Source organism: Synchytrium microbalum (assembly GCF_006535985.1).
Source record: "Synchytrium microbalum strain JEL517 chromosome Unknown SmJEL517_scf0034, whole genome shotgun sequence".
Classification (NCBI taxonomy): Eukaryota; Fungi; Chytridiomycota; class Chytridiomycetes; order Synchytriales; family Synchytriaceae; genus Synchytrium; species Synchytrium microbalum.
In genome coordinates, this window is record NW_022158383.1 from 40,026 (window position 1) to 63,213 (window position 23,188).

Genomic DNA, 23,188 nt, shown 5'->3' on the forward strand with positions numbered 1-23,188 from the left:
ATTGGAAGGCACGAGTTTGGCTGATATATATACGTGATCTTCAGGCTTCCTCCTGTAAATCCTGGTGTTGGGATGTTTTGCGTTTTTTCCAATCCAACTTTTTTTTCTCTTAACCTCGCTCACCCAAAACACGCAAACGTCGATACAAGATCAAATAACAAGCAAACATGAAGATTGTACGGGCTCGAACGCATTTTATGGACAGATTCAAGTTTGGAAGCATGAGAATAACGTGGAGACATTATGCAATCTTTGGACTGAGCTCTTTTTTAGCTTCTCTGTGAGTGTGTGTGGTGATTTGATTTTATATTACTGCTACCAAAGGCAGACTAAATCTGAATCCAATATTCTAGTTACTTCTGGGGCCCACTCCTAGTGCAGGAAGCACCTACTAGTCCTCACAAACAGCAACAATCATGAAAAGTTGACAGGATGTGAAATCAATCACCATACGCTTGCTGGTAAATGACGGCAGATAAAGAGCCATCGTTGCAGTGAGGAAACGGACGGCAGCTGATGATGGCCACATGTGGTGCAGATGCAGTAATCCAAATGATGCCACAACTTGATTTCGTGTAAATTATTCTTTTGTTGCAACTCTACGTCTACGTAAGACTTCATATTGATTTATACGTTACCTCTCACGCGTCAGTTGCATTATTCAATCACCATCGTTGGGTGCGGCTCATCATGATTAAAATATCCACAAAAGTAATCGACGCAGAATCACCATAGAGGAATCACATTCATATATTCAATCATGGCTGATAAATTCGCTGGAGAGGCACTAGAGAGAAAGGTAATTCTCTCCTCCAACTTGCACCTGCATTTCCATGTGCATATCCACATTCTTGAATCGCAGAAATCTTTCAAGACAGTAGTAGGCAACTAATGCCCATACACACTACTATAAAAATGAAGTCCATCCGCAGATCTATCTCAACTGCATCTACATCAAACATGAACAAGTCTTGCATCTGCATCAAGCATGAAATTGCAATCCCCATGCCAAACTCCTTCTACTGCTGCCATTTTAATTCACTCCTTCACCTATATCTGCACCCATCTCCGACATTGATTGTTTCACTCTTCTAGGTCAACGATCTCACTCAACCAAAGCTTGACTTGGACAGATACTCGGTGATAAAACAATTGCTAATCTCGAGGTCCCTCTTCGCTCTTCGGAAGGAAGTCGATTGCACATGAATTCGGTGCGTGTATGGTCACTGCGTCCCCGCGAGGTTGAGTGGTTTCACGGTCCTCGTGATATCTCTCACTTCTGTTTAGAGTCTCTTGCGTCACAAAGTTTACCGTGCATAAATTAATGGCCACATTAGTGGATGAATTGAGTCGGTGGACTAGATTATATAGAGATTTAAGGAGCCGAATTGTTCACAAACCAGTGGGGCTCTTTAATAATCCTAATGATGCCATGGTAGGCTTTCCAAGAGTGGTGGATGCAATAACTTGTGAATGCCGGTACTGGAAAGAAAACTGATGCATGTAAAAGTCAATTGAATCATAGGCGTATACTACAGTAAACAAACACAATCAGATGACCAACTATTGAATAGAGCACAGTTCCGTATACCCAAAGTGACGGATCTGCTGTTGTCCCCAGAGCGTCGTGCTTATCATAGCGACGTCAACATGCATCCCTTCGAGTTTGTCCAGGACGAGGTTCCATTCATCTTCTTGGTCTTCCTTCTCCAAGTCTTCATCGCTCATAATGAAGGTGACTTCAGGTTCTGACAGAGTGGTTCGAATTTGGACACTCTTTACACGTAGTTTCTTCAGGAATGGTATATGACCCATAATCCAAGCTTTGGCTATTGAGCAGAAAATGAATGGGATTGAGCATTAGGTCACGTAGCCGACGTAGCCTGATGAGATCGAAATTAGATCACGAGATGAGATCGAGAATTAGATCACGTAGGCACTCGAGTTGATATGAATCATACCAGCATCAGCAGCGATGGCCTTTTTGTTGGCAGCAGCGATTACATCCATTTGAGCGAGAGGTACGTTCAGGTAACGACTATGAAGTATGTGGTAGTGTGAATATGACGACTATCAAGTATGTGTACTGGTATGTTGTCGCTACAAAAACCAGGGACTGTCTGTCAAGCTGTCGAAAACCGATGTAAAAAGTTCGGCAGGACAGCAGCACATAAAGAATCCATAAAGAACAGTAACCAAGGATTTGATGCGACATTGTCGGGGTTCGACGCGTAATTATGTACTGTGATTCTGCTTGTTCTCTTTGGATGCTGAATGAACTTGATAATTTTCGTTGAATTTCGACTTCATACAATCGGCAGGCACGCACGTGCAAGTAGCATCCCACCATGAGACTCGTTCCCAAACAGCTCGAAAACTGTGACTGCATCAAGTTGGATCTCTTACTCAAAAGTGGCCAGCTAGAGTTGTTCGTTTGATTGCTTGTGAGCTTGTCGAGGTATCTTGAACGTTTGATGTCGTGTAAACATGATTTTTTTCTCTATCTTGATACAATTCAAAGATGTTTACGTCTGTATTTGAAATCTGACTCGTATTATCTCTAGTTCGTTCGTGATGGCAAACATTCAGCTGCTCAAGTGAGTCTTTTGTACAAGCAAGAAGGCAATTCCACCCCGACCCAACTCCTTAATCTAACTTTCTACTCTCAATTTCAATCTCGTGGACGTTAGTCGACGAATGCTAGGAAGACGTCCCGGCTAGCCTTCAGTTCAATGAAGTTCAAGTCAAACTTTGACATGTAGCTTGAAGCTACAATTCCAGATTCCACCAAACTCTTAACTTTTCACAACCCTATTGCTTCCAAAGAGGGAGATCTGAGATTGGCATTTTATGGAAGCTCTCAATCCCTGCTGATATGGAGGAAGCTGAAGTTGCGCCAGGTAACTACGCGTAAAAGTAGGAGCTTCTCAGACGTCCTATCATATACACACGTTAAATCATTTTTAATCCTATAGGCTGTATCTTTGTTACTGGTGCTACCAATTCCCATATTCATTTCAGATGTCCACAATGGCACTGAAGAAGAAGAAAAAGGAGTTCTCCTGCTGCTACTGGCACTATTTTACCATTCGTTTGCTGGTAAATGCCGGCAGATAAATGACCATTGTTGCAACGAGGATACGGGTAGCTGTAGATGCTGGACACTTGTACTAATCCCATTGATGCCACGACTTGATTTCGTGTGAATTTATTCTCAGGTTGGAACTGTACATATGACTTCATATTAATTTATATGTTATACGTATTCTCTCACGCGTCATTTGCGTGATTCACAGACCATGCACGGTTGTCTGCTTCTTCATGCGCCAATGCGCTGCTCGCTAATGATTAAAATATCACACACTCAGTTAATCGACTTGGAATCACCATAGCGGAAGCACATCCATATATTCAGTATGGCCGATAAATTTGCTGCAGAGGCTCTAGAAAGAAAGGTAATTCCCTCCTCAATCTTGCACCTTAATATGCACTGGAATCGCAGAACCCTCGAAAGGTGTCCCACACCAATAGTAGGCTAATAATGCCGATACACACTTCATATTGTGTGAATCTACTTTAAAAATGAATTGCAACCGCAGATCTATCTCAACTTCATCTGCATCAAACATCAACAAGCCTGAATGAAACATCTGCATCAAACATGCAAGTTGCAATCCCCATACCGAACTACTTCAAAGATCTGCTGCCGTCTTAATTTCCTTCTACACCTAAATATCTGCACCCATTACTGACATTCATTCCTTATTTATAGGTCAAAGATCTCACTCAACAAAAGATTGATTTGGACAGGAACTTGGAGCAGAAAGATAGAACAATTGCTAATCTCGAGGCCACTCTTCGAAAGGAAGTCGAGAAATATAGGGCCCTGACTATCGAAAACTCAAAGAATTTGCAGAGGGCTGATAATGCTGCAAACGAGCACGCCAGAGCATTGGTATAAAGTTACAGGTTGCAGACAATTGTTGTAATTTTGACCACAACCTTGGATTTCAAGGAACGAGAAGTCACTCTCAAGGCAGAAAACACTTCTCTTACATCTAAACTCGAAGCCGAGGTTCGAAATCGAGAGGAAAAAGTTAGAACTCTCCTCATTGAAAATGGTAATCTCGGCTCAAAGACCTCAATTGCAGAGGAAAAGCTATCGCAAGCAATCGCTCGTGAAGCTTCATACAAGGCCGAGATTGCTACTCTAAGCAGCAGGGCTGAAGCTGAACGACGGGCCCTTCAAAATAGTGAGTGGGTTGAGGGCGTCGTTGGACCATATCGGTTCAACCACTGCATTATATAACTAATCCAACCACGTCGGTTCCCTAGAAAATCAACAATTGCTCAATGAACAGGCCACTTTAACTGCAAAGCTCCACGGTGTAGAATGTAACTGCTCATACACGCTGTAGCCCATATGGGATTACGCTGACTCGTTCTTATGACTGACGTTCTTTTCACACAGCCAAATTCAAGGAATTGACATCGTCATACTCTACATCGCAATCTAATTTGCAATCGGTTTCGTCAAAGAGCGAATCGCAGATTAAACAACTCAGCGAAAAAGTAAGAATGCTTTCTGCTGACAATGCTGCCTTATTATCTGGAAGCAAGAGATCTAGCATCACCCGAACATCTGAGGTAAGTGACGGAAACACGTGTTTTGATCCATTATCTCGTCGTGTCCTCACATATCGCGATCTCGTAGGTCAAGAACTCTGCAACGAGTCTAGCTTCGGTCTCTGTTAGTGACTCGAATGTATCGCTACAGTCTAATGCGTCACCAACCAAAACCGTGTCTGCCAAATCATCGCCTATGAAATTAAATCACGTTCAGCCAAAAGTACCAATTATGAAGGCAAAGAAGCCGTCAACAGCGGCTGCTGCAGAGCAGTAAAATTGTATCTAGCTTGTAAATAGTGATTTGGTTGTATCTTTTAACAAAACAATTTCTGTATCCGATTGATGGTCGAATTTTATTGGGACCTAATTGTTGGAGTCAGCTCAGTTCTCTTAACGGGAGTGATATATGCGTCCTTCAATGCAGAGGCTCAAGCTCTCGCTGGTGCTGAAAAGCTTGTTGAGCAAACAGCGGATTTGAATTCTGGAACATATGCTGTGGCAGAGGGTCTTGGGAGGCCACTCGACGCTAGTCAACTAATTTTATGCTCCAAGGACGTGAAAGCTATTCTCTACGAGGTGCTTCATTTGCTTCAAATGCAGCAGCATTTCGCAACATTTCAAACATGTGGCAACTTGCTCATCAGTTTACAGACATTTGAAGCTTACCTGGACATTTTCTAGACAATTCTGATCCAGCACTATGTCAGGTTCTCACAGTTTTGGAAGGATTGGATGCGCCACACTGAGGTTAGAATTACTGAATTTGGGTTTGGCGTTGTCCAAGTTGTTCTTGCAGTGTTTGAACGCTGACAACCAAATTGTGGTTTGGTGTTGTCCAAGTTGATCTTGCAGTGGTTGAACGCTGATACCATACATCAGGTCGTGACCAAAAACTTTAGATCCATTCCTTTTGGAATCTATTCGCTACCCAGCCACAGGCTTTTGGCTACGGTGCCAGTCGTGAATTCTGGCGCTGAAATTGACTTGGACACTCTCTCTGTCTCGTTTGCTCCTACGGCGGACTCTGCGAGGACGCTTGCACAAGGCATTGTCGATATCGTACAAGCCGAACGGCAGGCAAGTTCCTTGACGTTCTTATTGTTCCTTGATTTTGCTACAACCGGACGCTCTAACTGCATTTAATTTCTCCCTTATAGATTGGAATGGAAACTGTCGAAAAAGCTCTGCTGCCAGATTTACATATAACAGTTATCGGACAGGTGGCTATGGACAACAAAGGAGCCATCCAACTAATCAAACCAACCCACTTGCCCTACGTCATATCACGAAAAACCTACTCTGAAATCTTGTCGAGTAGAATGTTTTCTGCTACTGTCTCGAAATATGTGTTTTGGAGTGCTATTGGCTGCCTACTCTTTATCTGTGGCAGGCGGCTTTTCGAGCTCAACAAGCATTGGGAAATAAGCAGATTGCTTAAAAAGCTAAGATCTGGTCGTAGCAAAAATGAATCACAGGCAAACCCGATACCTGAAAGTGAGCTCTGTGTCGTGTGTCTTGAGAATCGACGGGAAGTTGTCTTACTCGACTGCGGGTAAGTTGTTTGCTGGTGGTGCACTGGCAGTTTTCAACGATGTTCGAAGCAAGGAAAGCTCGTTTACCTTTATGAATTACTAACAGGCACTATCATTTAGACACTTTTTCCTATGCGATTCATGTTCCAAAAACTGTGAGATATGCCCTGTTTGCAGAGCGCCGATAGTGAGAAGAATTAGGACATTCATGTAAAAACCTGTATTGGTATATAGTAATTTTATGCTTCAAATCAACTTTATGTGTTGTACGTAGAAAGTTGTATTTGGTGCGTTTAAGGTCGAGTCTAGAGCATATGTCGGAACGGACAACCTTCATGACATTCGACATAACTCCAAGACCTCCTTTGAAGCTTGAGCACCAAATATCTGTATTCTTGTATCAAAAAAGTTGAAGAAATAGCATCAAGGGTAAGAGATGAATCCGAGAATACATCTGTTCAAAACGGGACAACAAGTAGTCAAGACGGAAAACGTCGATCATGCAATGATGCACATTTTAAAGCCTGAGATATGTTTTATGGTGGTTGTATTGGCAAGCGAGATTTTTATGATTTACAGTGCATTCAATAAACAGAGCAAAATTCTAGATGAGCGAAGACACTTGAATCAGAATTGTTTGAAAGCAATTGGTAATACATGTGGCCCCTACCATTGTTACTGTTTAAATGAAGCCAATCTTGTTTGCAACATCGAGAGCATCCACATCAGGAGAGAGTATGACGTAGGCCTTCTTTGAGCCATCAGGTCTATGAGATGGCGAGTGAATTTGAGTCAGCTTCAATATTTCCGTTGGGTTTGTTTCGAATGTAGGGTAGAATGTGGATGCGATAAATCCGCCCACACGTGTACAGCGGATAGAGATGCTGCAGCTATTTCATCGTCATATTCAATGCGACACCACGACTTCTAATGCTACCACTTCCAAACCCCAACACCAGCGTCTTCTTATACAAATGATGTCTTCTTCCAGTAATTACCTGATCAAAGTGTTTATTTTCTTTGCATCGACCTCATACATCCGCTTGACAGCAGCCTTGATTTGACGCTTGTTTGCACGGACGTCACAGATAAAGACCAGAGTGTTGTTTCCTTCAATCTTTTTCATTGCAGATTCTGTGTTGAGAGGATAACGTAATACTTGGTAGTGGTCTAGAGTGGTAGACCTTGGTACGGAGCGTCTGGGGTATTTGGGGGATCTTGCCAGACGCAGTGTTTTTGGACGATAGAAATGGGTTCCAGTTCTGACTTTGTGGACCTTTTTCACGGTGCCCTTCAGAGCGGCCTTTTTGGCAGCAGTAGCCTGCTTGGTAGCAGGAGTCTTTGCGACTTCTAAAATAGGAGCAAATGGGTAGGGATGGATGAGCAAGAAATGGCAAATGTGTGTTTTGGTTGAAAAAAGCAGAATTCGTTCGCAAGGTCGTTGAGCAAGGGAGAGACCGATGGATTGCAATACAGTGAGGGTACTATAGCGTCATGTCGAGGATGAACATACCTTTTGCCTTTGGTGCCATGTCTTTCCTCGTTATTTTTGGGTGTTTGGAAAACTGGGAATGTGTATAAGCCACACCCCAACAGTTGAAGCTTCTGATTCTAAAAAAACGCATTACAACGACAATCAGGCGGCGTGAATGCATGTAATTAATAGCAATATATATTCTATACGTGCACAAAGCATTTATCGAAGAAATCAGACATCTACAGAATGTGTTGCCAAGATTCTCACATGGCCTTGGGCACGAGTAGATCACGTCACGGTCACCCAGTATTCTTAGTTGCTATATTGATTGCGATGAGACATTTGAATCATTTGATCATTTGAATTGGATTGCAAAATAATAGGGAGGTACTTGTCAGATGGGCTGGATATTGGTGAATAAGAAGGTGACCTCGAGGCAGTGCACTAGACGACGGAGACACAAAGCAATTGCGTGGTATCTCGCGGATCAAATGGAAGCTGTCATATGCCAATTCACATTTCATCCGCAGCGATTCGCAGCTGACGTCTTCTTAAATACTAGCACATGCTTGTCGAAAAAAAAAACTTCTTTTTGGACTGATGACTTACTTGTTTTCCCATTACAGTTTCAACACACATCAACCAATACAACCAACTCGATAAGCTCCAAAGCAACCACATATACACAATCATGTCAGGAAACAAGTCCGTAGCTGCTTCCCCTCGAGTCTATGCTGCCAAAGCTCCAGGTAACTATTCACAAATCTTGTGAAGGTAGCCCAACCATTGACCAACACACCTCTCCCTATTAGCTCCATCTCCAAAGCTCGGTGCTCAAGGTATCTATACTTGTTTCTGGCCGCTCCCTATGACTTCCGCTGCTCTCCTCGATTCTTTATCATCTGCTTAAACCACCCATTTCGAATGATAGCATTCAACATTGGAATCATTGGCTCAAACGAAGGCGGCTCAACCACTGGCACCACCGGCCCAATGGCTTCTATGAGGTATTCACATTGTCCTCTACCTTCCTCACTCCTCTTTGTCCTCGCAATTCAACCTTATCGTTTTATCTTGCTCACTACCGACACATCGTCTTAACACTCCTCTCACCATATCATGCAGAACTCACAACCCCGTCTCTGGAAACGTCTCTCCAAAGACTGTCCCCAAGGTACCGTATTGCACTTGATCCGCTTCCATGTGTTGTTATCCGGTATCAACCTCCGCCCTTTATCTAGTCTCCTCCAATCTCTGCTGCTCAAGCTCAAGCTGTCGCTGTAAGTCATTCCATCTGAAACAGATTTCACTATCGTTGCTGGAGATGACCAGCCCAAATGCTGGTCTTGTTGCCAGGTCATCACATCGCGTCAACCGACCCTTATTTTGATCTTTGATGTCGCTTGAGATGTCCAGCCAACTGCTAGTCAAGTGCTGGTATTGTTGCCAGGTCATCACACTAATCAACATCTTGCCTGTTTTAGGATTTGACTGGCTTCTCATTATCTCAAGATTCAACTGGATCCAACAATGCATCCATGCGCACACACAACCCATTGTCGGGCAACAAGTAATCCCGAGACTTTTTTTATTTAAGATGACGCGGACTGTTCAAGTCGTGGGGCAATAACAAATACTTTCGTTCATACAAATATTACTGATGCCAATAAAAAAGAACTAATAAGACATAACGACCCTTAATTACGCGTGAAATTGCGAATGCCACGCTAGTTGTCTCTCCTTTTCCACGTTCAACTCTTATCAAAGAGAGATCCAAGGAGAGTTCACTCCACTTTCTCGACCAATGATTGCAGCCCAGCTTCGCAAACTCACAACCTCATCAGCACTCACTTATTGACCAAGAGGAAGGAAGGATCATGGCCACAGAAGCCTTAATCAGCTCGCTATCTGCTCTACAATTCTCGGAATGCTATGCTCTTGTCAAATACGGGCTAGCTGCCACCGATCCAGACACCATGCACAAGACATTGAAAACTGTCGCAAAGGAAGGCTCTCCAAGGCATACAAGAGACATGTGCTACTACCTCTTGAACAAGACTAGTCGCTCTTTTGCTAGAGTCATTCAAGAACTGGACTCGGAGCTCAGGTAATTGACATTTTTAAATTTTAACTTTGTGGATCAAGTTTGTTTGCCGGAGGGAGAACATGTTATTTTGTGCATTTGATCAATGATGCATGCCGTTATTCGCAATTAATGCTCTGTCATTCATTCAATCTCTGTTTCCAAACTCACACTCTCCCAACACACAGACACCCTGTTTGTATCTTCTACCTCGTGCTTCGAGGCCTCGATACTATCGAAGATGACATGACCATCCCTCTGGAAAAGAAACTGGACGTCCTTGCCAACTTCCACAAAAGTCTATATCAACGAGGCTGGAAGTTTACCGAAAATGGTCCAGACGAAAAGGATAGAGAATTGTGTGCTAAATTCGATATTGTCATTGAAGAGTTCCTCAACATGAAGGAGGAGTAAGTTGTCATTGATTTACGTTTGCAATCCGGCATGACGGTTGCAAACTTTTAGAAATGTTTGAACAGCTGTCAACGTCAAATGATACAATCTCGTGTTGAAGCACGAACAAGACGAAAAGAAAACAATCCTGCAAATACGTTCATGAAATTAACCTCTCTACTCTCAATTCTAGGTACCAAACAATCATTGCTGATATCGCAAAACGCATGGCTGCTGGTATGGCTGAATTCAGATCCGACAAGAAAGTAATCACTCTAGACGATTATAATCTATACACTCATTACGTGGCCGGTCTGGTTGGACTCGGCTTGACGGGCCTCTTTGCTGCTTCTGGACTCGAGTCTCCTTCATTGGCAAACCAAACCGTCTTGGCAAACCACATGGGACTCTTCTTACAAAAAGTAAACATTATGAAGGACTTTAAAGAAGATTGGGATGAAGGAAGATGGTTTTGGCCACAGGAAATCTGGAAGGATTACGTCCCTGCTGGTGGTGACTTGGGTGAATTCACTCGTCCTGAAAATCTGGATCGAGGATTGGCTTGTTTAAACCACTTGTGTGCTGATGCTCTGGATCTGGTGCCTGACTGCTTAGAATATCTGTCTCTGCTACAAAATCAAACTGTTTTTCAATTTGCTGCCATTCCCCAGGTACGTGGCGTTCTGGTTGTTTCGTATCGTCAATCCACAGTTTGAGTTGAATGTGCCCATGCCATGTTTGTTAAAATTTGGCATTGCATTGTCTCGGTTACTCCTGTTTAAGCCCAATATCTGATGATCGAAAAAAAAAATCACGCCATATTTACTTTTCGCAGGTGATGGCCATTGCTTCTATTGCTCTCTTCTTCAACAACGCCGTAATATTCCAAAGAGCGGGATTAAAGATTCGTCGTGGTCTGGCTGTCAAGTTGATTTTGGGCTGTAACTCATTCGACTCTGTCAAGGATATTTACCGAGGCTACATCAAAGATCTCACTCTCGCGAATGATATCCGTGTCGGAAGCAATCCTTACGACAAGTCATTCCTACGTGTTGGACAAGCTCTGTCCAAGGTGAGAAAACGCAAACTTGATTGTAGACTCAAAGTAGCTTTTTTGCGCTTCGGTATTGTGGCGTCTTCTAACTGTTTGAAAATTTGATGGACCACTAGGCTACACAATGGCTTCAGCGTCATGACTTGGCTTATGCTTCCAAATCTGTTTCCAAGACATCGTCCTCATGGGCAGACATGTTCTTGACGATATTGGTTTTGGTTGTTGCTGTCTTGCTTGCATTCTCTTTTATCCCTCGCGCTCAATAAATGTTTTCGTGTTTGTACATTATAGTTAGGATATCACGCAAAATAGACTCGTATTTTTTAGTCCCTAGAAATTCGTGGTGTCTCAATTCTCGCGAGTAGTGTGTATATGCCGTTTAAGACGTCTTGATGAAATGTCCACTAAGGCTCCAGCAAAATAAAAAACGAGATGACGATATGCTGCTTCAAGTAATGGGGTATTCAAAGGTAATCTATTAAGCTGTTGTGAAAAGAAATGAACTGTGCTTTCTATATATTTAGACCAGACACTCTCCCATCCCCCTTAGCAAACTCCTCTGCCCTCTTGCATAAATCGTAACAGATCTCATCACTGACAACCGAATCATGTTGGTATTTTGGATGTGTCATGACAAATTGCCGCATCCATGTAGCCGTCGTTGGTAATTGACCAGTCGACTTGGCTTTCACTAGCTCCACGTATTTGTTTAAGCCGCTCAACGTCGCAAAGTCCAAGTTGGCAGAGGCCAAATAAGCTTCCACTAATGGGATTAGACCAGGAAATCCAGCTGATGGCTTAAAAAAGAGAGAAAATGGTTAATTCGGGTGAGCGGGAGTGAGTTTTATAGAAATTTAACTGCCTCGACTAAGGCGACAACTTTGTTGTTCGAGGTGTTCTCTGAAAAATGCAAAACAGAATACCAACCTTGCCATTAAAGATTTCTTGTAACGTCATTTCTTCAAAAGAGTCATCAACGTGACTTCCATTTGCTTGTGGTATACTGCTTCCATTGACAATCGGTAAAGTTATTTCCGGGTTGCCTAAGAAATGGAGACGAGAGTTACATCCAGGTATTGCAGCAGAAATCGACGTTCAAAAAAATTGGACTGGAAAACCACAAGAATCATATAAATCATGGCCGACATACCAAAAACATTCCTTCTAAACCAAAACTTGCCCTGCCTAGCAGCATCTCGTTGTTGAGCTCGTTGTAAATTATCATCCACTTTACTGAGTGGAATGTAAAAGTTCAAATCAAAGCTTAAAATAGCTCTAGTAAGCAGCACGACAAATATAGCATAAGCAGCATTCTCATAGTCTGTCAGCTGCACCTCCATGGATCGGAATTCTACCCTCCAGCCAATGTTTTGACCCACCGGTGGCGGCTTGAATCTCATGGTTTGCCAATTAGTTGATTGTATGTTCTACATCCAAAAAACGAGAACGGCATTAGTCACTCGGATGGGTTCATAGTGGATGAAAACGGCCCGGGCTAAAAAAGCCCGCATCTTTGAATAGACAACATACCTCAAAATGATCTGAACTCTTTTCATCATCCTGATCCAGCAACTCCTTAAATATTACTAATGGATCTCGAATAAACAAGTGGGCAAAATGTTGAGCCAGCAGATCATCCATGCCACCTTCTACTAGTCTCATCCTGATGTCCTGGTCAAACACCAAAGGAATATCATTATACTTTGGCTGGAAGAAGTTCCCTCGGACACCATTTACACCGTCGTCTAGTTCAATTGACGAGCAACCACCCGAGTAATCAGGTCCTGGTGACAGGTACGAGTCTATAGAGTCGTACCGAGATTTCGGGATTCTATACTTGCTTTGAGCAAGAGGTTCCGTTCCTCGTTCCTCCTTTGTACGATCATCCACTGATCCAGCGATAATATTCCATCTACAGTCCACATCAGTCAAGTAGCCTCTAAACATGGGACACGCAGCGGTGATTGCCAACATGATTGGACTAATGACGGCCAGTTGATCATACAGCCGTCTAGCTTCTTCGACTGAGCAAGCTTGGAAGGTTATTTGTAGACAACAACATCCCATACCAAAGCACATCGCATCTAGATACACGTGGTCTGGTTTAGCATCAGTTATTATAGATGGTAGAGGTGGTAGCGGTTTTGATGGGTCGAGTGAAAATACATGGTCTCGAGCACCTGTTGCACTAGAATGACATTCTGAGCAGGAATACTGGGCTACTTGAGCCAACTGTTCTCGAGAGAGTGATGTCAGTGAAGGCGGTAGCGGTTCTAAGAAGGGTCGAGGGGTTTTGGAATCGACATATATAGGTACGTTCATGGCCACTTTAGATTCTCTTCGTTCACGTATGTTGGCGGTCAGGGTGCTAAATCTGGGATGTGGATTGATGGCATCGTCAGGAATGAAGAGACTTCTGCTAGCTCTACCGTCGAATGGTGTGGGGTTTGCTGATGGTGATGTGAAGTCAACACAACCCAAACGCGGAAAGTTTGTCAGCGTCAATACTACATCGTTTGGAGCTTGCACAGATTGCGCCAGAATACGCCTAGATTGAGTCACAGAAGAGATATGTTGGCATCATGTTCGTATCACTTTGGGCCCATATATCTTGACATGACACGTTGCACCATATTGCAACATGTTTTACCTTTGACGCATATTCTCCTCTACTCCGAGCAAGACAGCTAGAGTTGGTCCAAATGGTTGCCCTGGAGTGCCTAGTGACGAATAAGAATGGTTGAGGTCCTTAATTACTCAGCATGCCACGGCATGCCACGTCTTGTGGAGATTGACAGAGTTCGAAATCTACCTTCTAGCATGTATTTGCCGTACTCTGGTTTCCAAGAGCTTTCAAATGGTTGCCTGGTGATAGAGTGACAGTAAGTGACCAACGAGGGTGCGATGCATTTGATAGGTTCAAGCTCTCGAGTGAGTACCTTGCATGTATAGCAGTTTCTTCGAGGTGTTGCAATTTGAGGAGTCCGTCGTAGCCATTCAGCGAAACGTGGGCGGACTTATCATTGTTGTTTAGGGATATAACGAGATATTCCACCTGGTGGTTTGAATGTTGTGTTGGTCATAGTTCATTTTGTTGGAATGCGAGAAAGGGTGGTGAACCTCATCGCCCCATAGCAAGTGATCCCGTCTCCTTGTCTTTAGTCGATGCCAGATGTTGAGCAACTGAATAAAATAAAACAAGAGTTAGCTGCAACGTAAAAGTGGTATGTTTGCAAAATACGCAATTTTATTTGACCTGCTCAATCCCATGTTGACGAACATGCTCAGCATGCAACTTGGCTTCCTGCCACGGGAGAGGGGTTCCCAATGATAGCAATCCCATCGTTTAGTGGTATGTTCCCGTTCTCTCTTTGTCTCTGTCGTTGAGCTTTGTGTGGTTTTTTGATTTCAAATGGCAAAATGGCAAAACACGATGACACACGAAGGCGGACTGTTGTTTTGGTGAACTGGAGACGTGTTTATTGCTTTATTTATTCGTTATTACTATGACGATAGGAGAATCTCCACTCTGCGTCTCTCTTTCTCGCTAAGGGGGACTTGGCATGAGGTGTTGGGTTTCGTTAATATCAGATATTCCTTCAGTCGAATGGCATCAAAGCTGGACCGCTGGCCTTCAATCAATTGCTGCAGTTCGGCATTCTATGTCAAATACCATGCTTGTCAGACAACGACACACCAACTGCACCAACGCAATGCCTACCCTGGATTCTCGCTCTTCCCTAGCCTTGGCAACCATTCGCATTTGCGCCATCTGTGCTCCATCTCCCTGGTCGTTGGCCCTTGCAGTTCGACTCTTGAATTCTTGGGCTTGCTCACTCATCTTCTTCTTGTCTTCCTTAAATAGTTCATCCACACGCATCTCACTATGGGCTATATTCGTCAATATCCTAGTCGAGGGCTTCTCATAAGCGAGGTATTTTGCTCGTTGAACTTGAGTAAGGGAGTCCCATTGTTTTTTCGTAAGCTTGGTCTTGGAAAACGTGGGGGTTGCAGACTGAAAGGGCTCGTATCGTGCTTCCAATGCTGGTGGCTCGACTTCTGCGGCCTTTGCTGGTGATTCACTTGGTGGTTCAATTATTGGTTGGGATCTTGGTGCTGTTGGCTCAACTGTGGATGGTACCTTTCTCTCGGATTTACGTAAGGCTGCACGCTTAAATCTTTCTGATAATAAATAATTGCTATTGGACTCCATATCGTCCTTTATGGCTGATTTTGTTGGATCGTGAAAAAACGTGATTCGAAGGAGATTTTACGAGACGATGAGACGCCAGACACCTGGCAAGACTCGTCTTCCTGCACATTTAAACGTAAAAGAAAGTGTGAAAAAATCTAGATTTTGAAAATACAAACAATTGTCCGTAACTCACTTGCAGCGGTCTTCATACCTCACGTCAACGTCACTCACCAGAAATTCCTAATCAGCCGGGTTTAAACAGGAATGGGGACTATGGAGCATTTGCGAGGCAGGCAATTGATGAAGCTATATCAGTTCTCGAGGTCTACACTTCTCCCTTCAGCGCCGGTAGTGATCAACACGTCAAAGATACAACAGCCGTCTTTGTTACCGTCTTCGTTGATCTCTGTGGTTCCCTGCGCCCAAATATCCCCATTATACTCATCGAAACGCCATAGTTCGCGGCCTGTAAACGAAAAGCCATCTGAAGGTACGTTGTTGCGAGATGCCAACATCACATTGTCTCCGTGATCAAATCATAACACTTATTTCTTTTAACACAGTGAGGAAGAAGGTCAACATCACGACACTACGTAAATTATACAAGAAAAATGAACCCATATCTGTCATGACTGCCTATGATTATCCGTCTGGACACGCCCTAGATCAAGCGGGCATTGAAATGTGTCTGGTGGGAGACTCACTCGCAATGGTGGCCCTAGGTTACTCTTCAACAAATGAAATCACAGTAGACGAAATGATTCATCACTGTCGTGCTGTAGCGCGTGGTGTCAAGTCTGCCTTTTTAATTGGAGATATGCCCTTTGGTTCATACGAAATATCGACACAGCACGCCTTACAGAATGCTATTAGATTTATGAGAGAAGGTCGTATGGAAGCTATCAAGCTAGAAGGTGGTGTCGAAATGGCTGATACTGTCGCGAGCATAACTCGAGTGGGTATCCCTGTATTAGGACATATTGGACTGACTCCACAACGAACTGCCAGTTTGGGTGGTTATCGTGTACAAGGAAAGACTATAGCACGCGTAAGATGGAGAAGGTGGCTCATTCATTCCGTATATGCCACTCTGACCAATCCCTTGTTTTACACAGGCAAAGGAACTGCTAAAGGATGCACTCTCGCTTCAAGACGCTGGTTGTTTTGCAATTGTGCTGGAGGCAGTACCTGCACCCGTAGCCTCTGTCATTACAGAGCAGCTAGACATACCCACAATTGGGATTGGAGCTGGATCAGGAACATCTGGACAAGTGCTCGTGCAATTGGACATGCTCGGTGTTTATGACAAATTTATGCCAAAGTAAGACAGAATCACCGGTAGTGAGCATGTAAGGACACATTGTCTGACAAATAATACGTTATTAGGTTTTGCAAGCCTTACGCATCACTGGCTCCGCTGATTAATGACGCCTTGTCGAGGTATAAGACGGAAGTGAAGGCACGGACTTTCCCTCAGGCTGAACATACATATGAAATGAGTGATGGAGAAGATATAGAGGCATGGAAAAAGTCTCTCATGAGGAAATAGTGTAACCTCGTAACTGGTGTTCTTCGCTCGCACAGAGATTTAAATTGTAACTAACTTAAAGAGAAGGGCATGAGCGCGTAATAGTTGATTGTTTTGTCTCCTGGCCTCTCCTGTGTTTCGTCCAGCGCACCGTTACTAATCCATCGACTTGTTCAAAACAAAAGACTCAAACAAAAGATACAGAAAACAGTTTGCAACAATGGAGGATGAAGGGTCGCCAGACTCATCTGGCGGTCAACAAGAGGAACAGGCTGTTAAGAGGAAGCGCATTACTCAGGCTGTAAGTTTGGCAAAAACATCTTTGCTCAAATCACATCAAAAAATACATCACCAAAGGCCACCAAAGTACTAGTACTCTGAACAAAAGAAGACCAGCATTTGATGCCCACTTGTGAACCGCTTGTCATGGCCATGTCCTTCTTCTGTACTTTAACATGAAGAACAGACGGCTAACGACTGTCCAATATTTTAATGTGACCACCGTATAAAGTAGCTAACCAACTAATATGGCAACATAGTGCGATGCCTGCAATAAGAAGGTGAGACTACAAAGGCCCCGGCACGGAAAGATACACATCGGATGATTCTTAAACGCTGCATCGTTCCACCTTGTATTTCCTGTCCACCTTTTGCCGTCCCCTGCCGATCCCTGCCATCGTTAAAATAAACGACCATGTCTTCGTCATATTTGGTAAGAAATGACATCAACACATATTCTTTCATCTTTTAGAAAGTGAAATGTGATGGAGCCAAACCTGTTTGCTCAAACTGTGCCAGGAGCTCATTGGTCTGTACTTATTCACGAGTAAGTTCTAGTCATGAGCATCGTCCATTGTCTGATGAGTAGTTACTGCAAGCCCAACGATTCGTTTAATGTGTGCCAACCATACTCTTTGCCAACCATACTCTTTCTACCTACCAGGGTGCAAAGAAACGTGGTCCAAGAGCAGGTTATATAGAATCTCTAGAGAATCGCTTGAAGGAAATGGAAGCCTTGTTGAAACCCCTTCAGAACGATCCTGCCGTTGGTGGCTCCCTCCAATCTGGAATGAAGATGGAAGGAATGGGTGATACGGATGGCAAACGACGAAAGAAGGGCAAACGCCCCGATGCAAAGTCTCCATCTGGAGGGTCTGGAAGCAGTAGTGACAATGACGGCGATTCAGATGGAGGTTCCGCTCTAGATGACGAGATGCGTGGAAGTGCAAGTGGTGGCGGTCCAAGTCAACAAGGATTCTTCAACACTTATCCTGCAAACGCAGCAGCACAGGTAGAGCTTTATGACTATAGACCCCCGTTTCTTTTTGAACCCAACTCTCCGAATCAGATTTTAATTTATAAATTTCCCATCACAGGCTCCACCTCTTCCCCAGGAAGCAGCAACCGAGCTGGTCGATCTCTTCTTCCATTATATATATCCAGTATTGCCAGTCGTCCACAAACACACCTTCGTGAGGGCCTATGCCAACGAATCGCCACTCTTATTGAATGCCATGTATGCTCTGGCTGCTCGATACTCCACACACCCTACAGTCCGTACCAACCCTGCTGCTCTATTCTCTGCTGGTGATGTCTTTTACGTACGAGCCCGAGAATTGGTTGATCATTATATGGATGTGCCTTCAGCTACTACAGTATCAGCGCTGTTGGCTCTAGCCATGTATGCTGCTGGATCCGGACGAGGTAAAATTGTATACTGTACTATCATGAAATGGCTTGTCAATCAAAAACTCCAAATCTTATACCATGATTTCACGAGTTATCTTCTAATCATTTTTATTACATAGGATCTGCTGCGTGGATGTACTCTGGTATGGCTATTCGAATGGCACAAGAACTGAAACTCAACGTCGAACCCGAGTTTGAAGAAGCTTATGCTGCATCAGGTCGACTTTCGTGGTTGGAAAAAGAAACCCGAAGACGTTTGTGGTGGGGGTGTTTTGTATTAGATCGTTATGCTGGTGCCGCTGCAGATCGTTCCATGATTATCAATGAGAAGGTATATCGAAATCACGTGCTCTCTGATTTTAACCTACGAAATCTCACGGTTCTCTAATCTCTTTTTCAAATTAGGATTGTAAAGTGTATCTCCCCTCGAACGAAAGTAGTTGGGACTCGGTTCAAAATGCTGAAGATGAACCAGCTGGAGCTGTTGGTCCAAGTGACAGCTTCCAGATTGCTGTATTGACTAGTACCAACACATTTACTCCTGGAATTCCTCTGCAAAACCCTATGGGCTACTTTATTCTTCTTACAAAGATCTTTGGTAAAATCGTAGAGTAAGCATTATCATCTAGCAAAACCTAGTCAAGTTTTGGAACACCAAATTCATATTGAATTTATTCTAGGTACTCGAATCAATTTAAAAACCATCAGCGAACCAATCCCAATGCTACATCCAATCCTGATGCAGACTATCAATTATCTATATTGGATGCTTCCTTGCGAGACTGGTTTGCTTCACTACCACACTGGATGAGGCAAATCGGCGACGAATTCGTATGGGATATGGCTTCAACATCAGCACCATCCTGGCACACGGCTTATCTACACATATTTTATCATACTTGTGTCATCCTTCTTCATCGTCCAAAGATGATGGCAGGATTGAGAGACTGCCCACCAACTGTACAATTCTCGCCATCATTTATGCTATGTCACACTTCAGCACAGGAAATATCACAGATAATCGGTAAAGTCGCCTTGACCAACCCATGCTTCCACTATTTCTCCCCATTTGTCGGCTTTTGTGTCTTCCAATCTGGTTTGATTCACGTAATGGCTGCCCAGGTAGCAAGCGACCAAGCTGTAGTACAAACAGCCCAGCGCAATGTAGAAAATCACGTAGGAGCACTACAAGGCATCGCAAAGTATTGGTTTATGGCTGGTCGACTTCATGCAGTCTTGAAGAATCTTATTGAATCAGCACGAGCACCAGTAGGACAGGGAATGTCATGGCTAATGCTGAAAGAGAAGATGGATGCCTCGATGTCTGAAGATGCCATGGAAGGTCGTCCCGACGGACCATCAACATCAATGGCCGACGTAATGAGTCCCAACAGTAATGGTGCAGGTCCCATAGTAGGTGGGCCTTCTGGTTCAGCTCCACCGATGATGCAAGGACATACCCGTGATGGTGAAGGTGATGTACCTATTTTAGATTATGAATTATTTGCAGACGGTCAACAGCATCCTGGTGGATGGGGAAATCGTCCTCCTCAGGGAGGCCCATATTCTCAACGTCCGCCAGGTCCTGGTCCTTCTCAAGGGTCACCACAACAACCACATTCACCATATAGTCAGCAAATGCAAGGTCCACCAGCACAAGGTCCTGGATATGGAGCTCGGCCAATGCAAATGTATGGAGGCCCACCCCAAGTATACTCAGGTCAAGAGTATCCACCAGGACCACCGGGACCATATAGTCAACACTCAATGCCACCGCCATATCCAAACAATCGACAATTGCCACTCCCACATGCGAATATGCCGCCCAATATGTCGCCTAACATGCAGCATCCATCACAGCATCCCGGTCATCCATCACAACAACATCCAGGTATGCCAAAAGGACCGAATACACCAGGAGGAATGCCAGATGGAGCCCCGTCGCCACTCAATATGGGAACTCCAGCCGCCATGTCGCCACTCTTTCCAAACTTAGATGGGGGCCGTTGGGAATAAAACCATTGTAATAGTAGAGAGGAAGCGAAGGTTGTTGAGTAGTGTGAATGTCATTTTAGTTTTCCGAAAGTCAGATAATAGGTGTGTTTGAGAAAGTATATTACACGGGGGATGAGGAGTCATGAGAATGTTTGCATGGAAATGTCCTTTCATAAGAAAACGCTATAAAACTGCTTTGAAAATATATCTGCTTGCTTTAAAAGAACGTTGGTGATGTTGTCTAGGGGCGCAAGGGTGTAGGTATTCTAACACAACGGCCGCTGAGCGAGAAGTCGACGATGATGTGTTGAAATGTGTCGAAAGTGTTTTATGTTCTTTAATACAAGTGTTGGTTTTTTCCAAAGACAAGATTTTCTACTTATGAGATGCGAATGATTGTGTTACTTAGAAGTGTGGAAACCACCTGTGGCTACTACTTATTGTTGCCCTTGACGACCTTCTTATTGGATTCCTCCAGACCATGATTCTTCTTCCTCTTTTTGGAAGCAGAATTCAAATGTTGTTTGGTGGTAGCTTCTTCTTTATCCGAGTCACTCATATCCATATCAGATGAGTCGGTAGCTTCTTCTTGTAGAGCATCTTTCAGAGTCTCGTCCAAGAATTGTTGTGCTGCAGCATCACCGTCGTCATCATCATCTTGTCGAGTAGTATCAGGAGCGCCCTGCTTTTTCGTCTTGTTCAAGCCAGCACTTATGAATCGAGCAGCAGCAGCCTTGTCTATGCGCATTGTGGCTGGACGGTGACGAGAGGGACGTGTGAGTGTGTTGCGAGTGGGTGAGTTGTCGTTGATGGAGTTCACATTGCATGATCCCACTACCTTGTTCAGATGATTCAGCGTCCTTGATGGATTTGAAGCAGGCCTTGACACGGTCCAGTTCCTGCATGACGGGATGCGTGGTTGGATTTTGTCCTTGAGCCTTCAACATGACTAGTGGTTTGGAGTGGTTGTGGTTAGTTTCTAATAGTGACATGATGAGAAGCTTGTTCGAGTACATCTTCCAAGATCTCTGAGCATGATGAGATCTGAGATGCTTGAAAACTATGATCTGAGATGTTTGGCAAACGCACTCCCAAACCAGATGTTGGCTTTAATGTTGGCTAGACCACACCACACAATGCAGATACAACATAATACAACAGAGTAGATGACAGTAGATACTACATACCGTAGATGAGAGTGTTTATAGCATAGGCGAGAGTGGCATACAACTGAGCTCGTTCGAGTGGATTCTGAATATCATTTACGCAAGCCTCCAAGGCGAGTGGATCGTCGACGTAAGGTTGAATGATGGATTCCACATGGGCTATAGCTGCCTGCAAGTTCTGCATGGCCTCCATTGGAGCACGCTATGGTGATTTTGTATGATAACGAATATTGTTGACTGAAAAAACACGAGCTGGACGAAGAGGAAGTTGAGCGAGGGAATGTGACGCCGGTATGTGACGTGATGTGCAATACGGAGTTGTACACATGAATCTCAACGTTTCAAGATATTGGTCTTGTTGTTATGCGCCAACAGTTATTAGGGGTCGTGATTTCCGTTTCGATAAAACCATTCAAACACATCCTACCCATCAAGGACCAGTCTAGTAGCAACCACGCTCCATCTTGTACCGATAAATTCCTCTCCTCCATATATTCCAACCTAAACCAGTGAGTCCAGTCGCCCATCCTCGTTTATTTTACTTCTACGCGGTTTTTGAGGGAGGCTGTCCACAACGATATAGTCTTCAAATTACCCCTTTAATTCCATGCATCTGAGTCTAACGCATCGTCCTATTTTACGCTACAGTGGGTGCAATCATCTCCGCCTTCTTTGAAGAAGTTCCATCATCAACTGCCAAAAAGCCATCGCAATCAAAGGCAATCCTACCTAAAAAGACTGCTAAATCTACAAAGGCAAAGGGAGCAACTCCCGCAAAAGTCGATGCAAAGGTAGATCGTTACTCGTCTGATCTATATTCTTTTGTTGTTGTTTATACTTTCGTTGGTCATGGACTTGCCCCGACACAAAGATGCTGTCAGAGACAATTGACATTTCTACGTGAGAGAGCCGCTCACATCTTTATTTCCAATCTCAAAGGTCGCTTCATTCGTGGTCTTGGAAGAAGCAAAGGTAAATATTACTCGCCTTCACATGCTTATAAGAGTGCCCCGACGCTGGAAATTCGCACAACATGCACTGATCCCCTACTTAATATAGGCATCCTCTTCTTCCGGTGCCGCCGTAAAGACTCCTGTAAAACCATCGAAGAAGACCTCAAAATCCCCAGCTGTCGCAAAGAAATTAGCTGCAAAGGCTGCATCATCAAAGGGAAAGACAGCTTCAAAGAACAAGGTACAATCAAAAGCCTCAAAGAAGAAGGCTGCCAAGAAGGCAAAGAAGAACATTGCTGCATAAGAAACCCACACAAATACTTTGCTGTATATAAAACGTTATTTTTTCGTATATGATTTTGTAAGAAGGCACAATTAAGATATTGACTTTGTTCAAACTACCTATCTCTCACTGCTTTTCTTGGTTGGTGATGTGTTTATGTATTTGTCACAAAAAACGTACAGCACTACGTGTGGTTTTATAATGCAATGTG

General features: G+C 43.8%; 6 protein-coding genes across 6 annotated transcripts; 3 read left to right on the forward strand and 3 right to left on the reverse strand.

The window, feature by feature from the left end:
• Positions 1–6,843: 6,843 nt before the first annotated feature.
• On the reverse strand, positions 6,844–7,693 carry SmJEL517_g04680 (uncharacterized protein; the record flags this gene model as incomplete). The annotated part of the gene is made up of 3 exons (XM_031170608.1): positions 6,844–6,928; positions 7,160–7,511; positions 7,675–7,693. 3 exons carry the CDS (start codon positions 7,691–7,693, stop codon positions 6,844–6,846), a joined length of 456 nt encoding a protein of 151 aa, XP_031023379.1.
• A 1,822-nt stretch (positions 7,694–9,515) lies between these two features.
• Positions 9,516–11,434, forward strand: ERG9 (squalene synthase; the record flags this gene model as incomplete). The annotated part of the gene is made up of 5 exons (XM_031170609.1): positions 9,516–9,745; positions 9,910–10,131; positions 10,308–10,785; positions 10,950–11,186; positions 11,285–11,434. 5 exons carry the CDS (start codon positions 9,516–9,518, stop codon positions 11,432–11,434), a joined length of 1,317 nt encoding a protein of 438 aa, XP_031023370.1.
• A 246-nt stretch (positions 11,435–11,680) lies between these two features.
• GSH1 (glutamate---cysteine ligase) lies at positions 11,681–14,511 on the reverse strand (the record flags this gene model as incomplete). Its single annotated transcript, XM_031170610.1, has 9 exons — positions 11,681–11,965; positions 12,096–12,211; positions 12,319–12,595; positions 12,699–13,716; positions 13,819–13,888; positions 13,981–14,033; positions 14,108–14,223; positions 14,289–14,351; positions 14,425–14,511. The coding sequence occupies 9 exons, from the start codon at positions 14,509–14,511 to the stop codon at positions 11,681–11,683; spliced, it is 2,085 nt and encodes a 694-aa protein (XP_031023381.1).
• A 161-nt stretch (positions 14,512–14,672) lies between these two features.
• Positions 14,673–15,381, reverse strand: SmJEL517_g04683 (uncharacterized protein; the record flags this gene model as incomplete). Its single annotated transcript, XM_031170611.1, has 2 exons — positions 14,673–14,828; positions 14,890–15,381. 2 exons carry the CDS (start codon positions 15,379–15,381, stop codon positions 14,673–14,675), a joined length of 648 nt encoding a protein of 215 aa, XP_031023380.1.
• Positions 15,382–15,627: 246 nt separating this feature from the next.
• On the forward strand, positions 15,628–16,912 carry ECM31 (3-methyl-2-oxobutanoate hydroxymethyltransferase; the record flags this gene model as incomplete). The annotated part of the gene is made up of 4 exons (XM_031170612.1): positions 15,628–15,853; positions 15,927–16,411; positions 16,479–16,684; positions 16,750–16,912. 4 exons carry the CDS (start codon positions 15,628–15,630, stop codon positions 16,910–16,912), a joined length of 1,080 nt encoding a protein of 359 aa, XP_031023369.1.
• A 199-nt stretch (positions 16,913–17,111) lies between these two features.
• SmJEL517_g04685 (uncharacterized protein) lies at positions 17,112–20,596 on the forward strand (the record flags this gene model as incomplete). The annotated part of the gene is made up of 6 exons (XM_031170613.1): positions 17,112–17,192; positions 17,835–18,182; positions 18,268–18,595; positions 18,700–18,911; positions 18,986–19,191; positions 19,261–20,596. The coding sequence occupies 6 exons, from the start codon at positions 17,112–17,114 to the stop codon at positions 20,594–20,596; spliced, it is 2,511 nt and encodes an 836-aa protein (XP_031023368.1).
• Between the last annotated feature and the right edge of the window lie 2,592 nt (positions 20,597–23,188).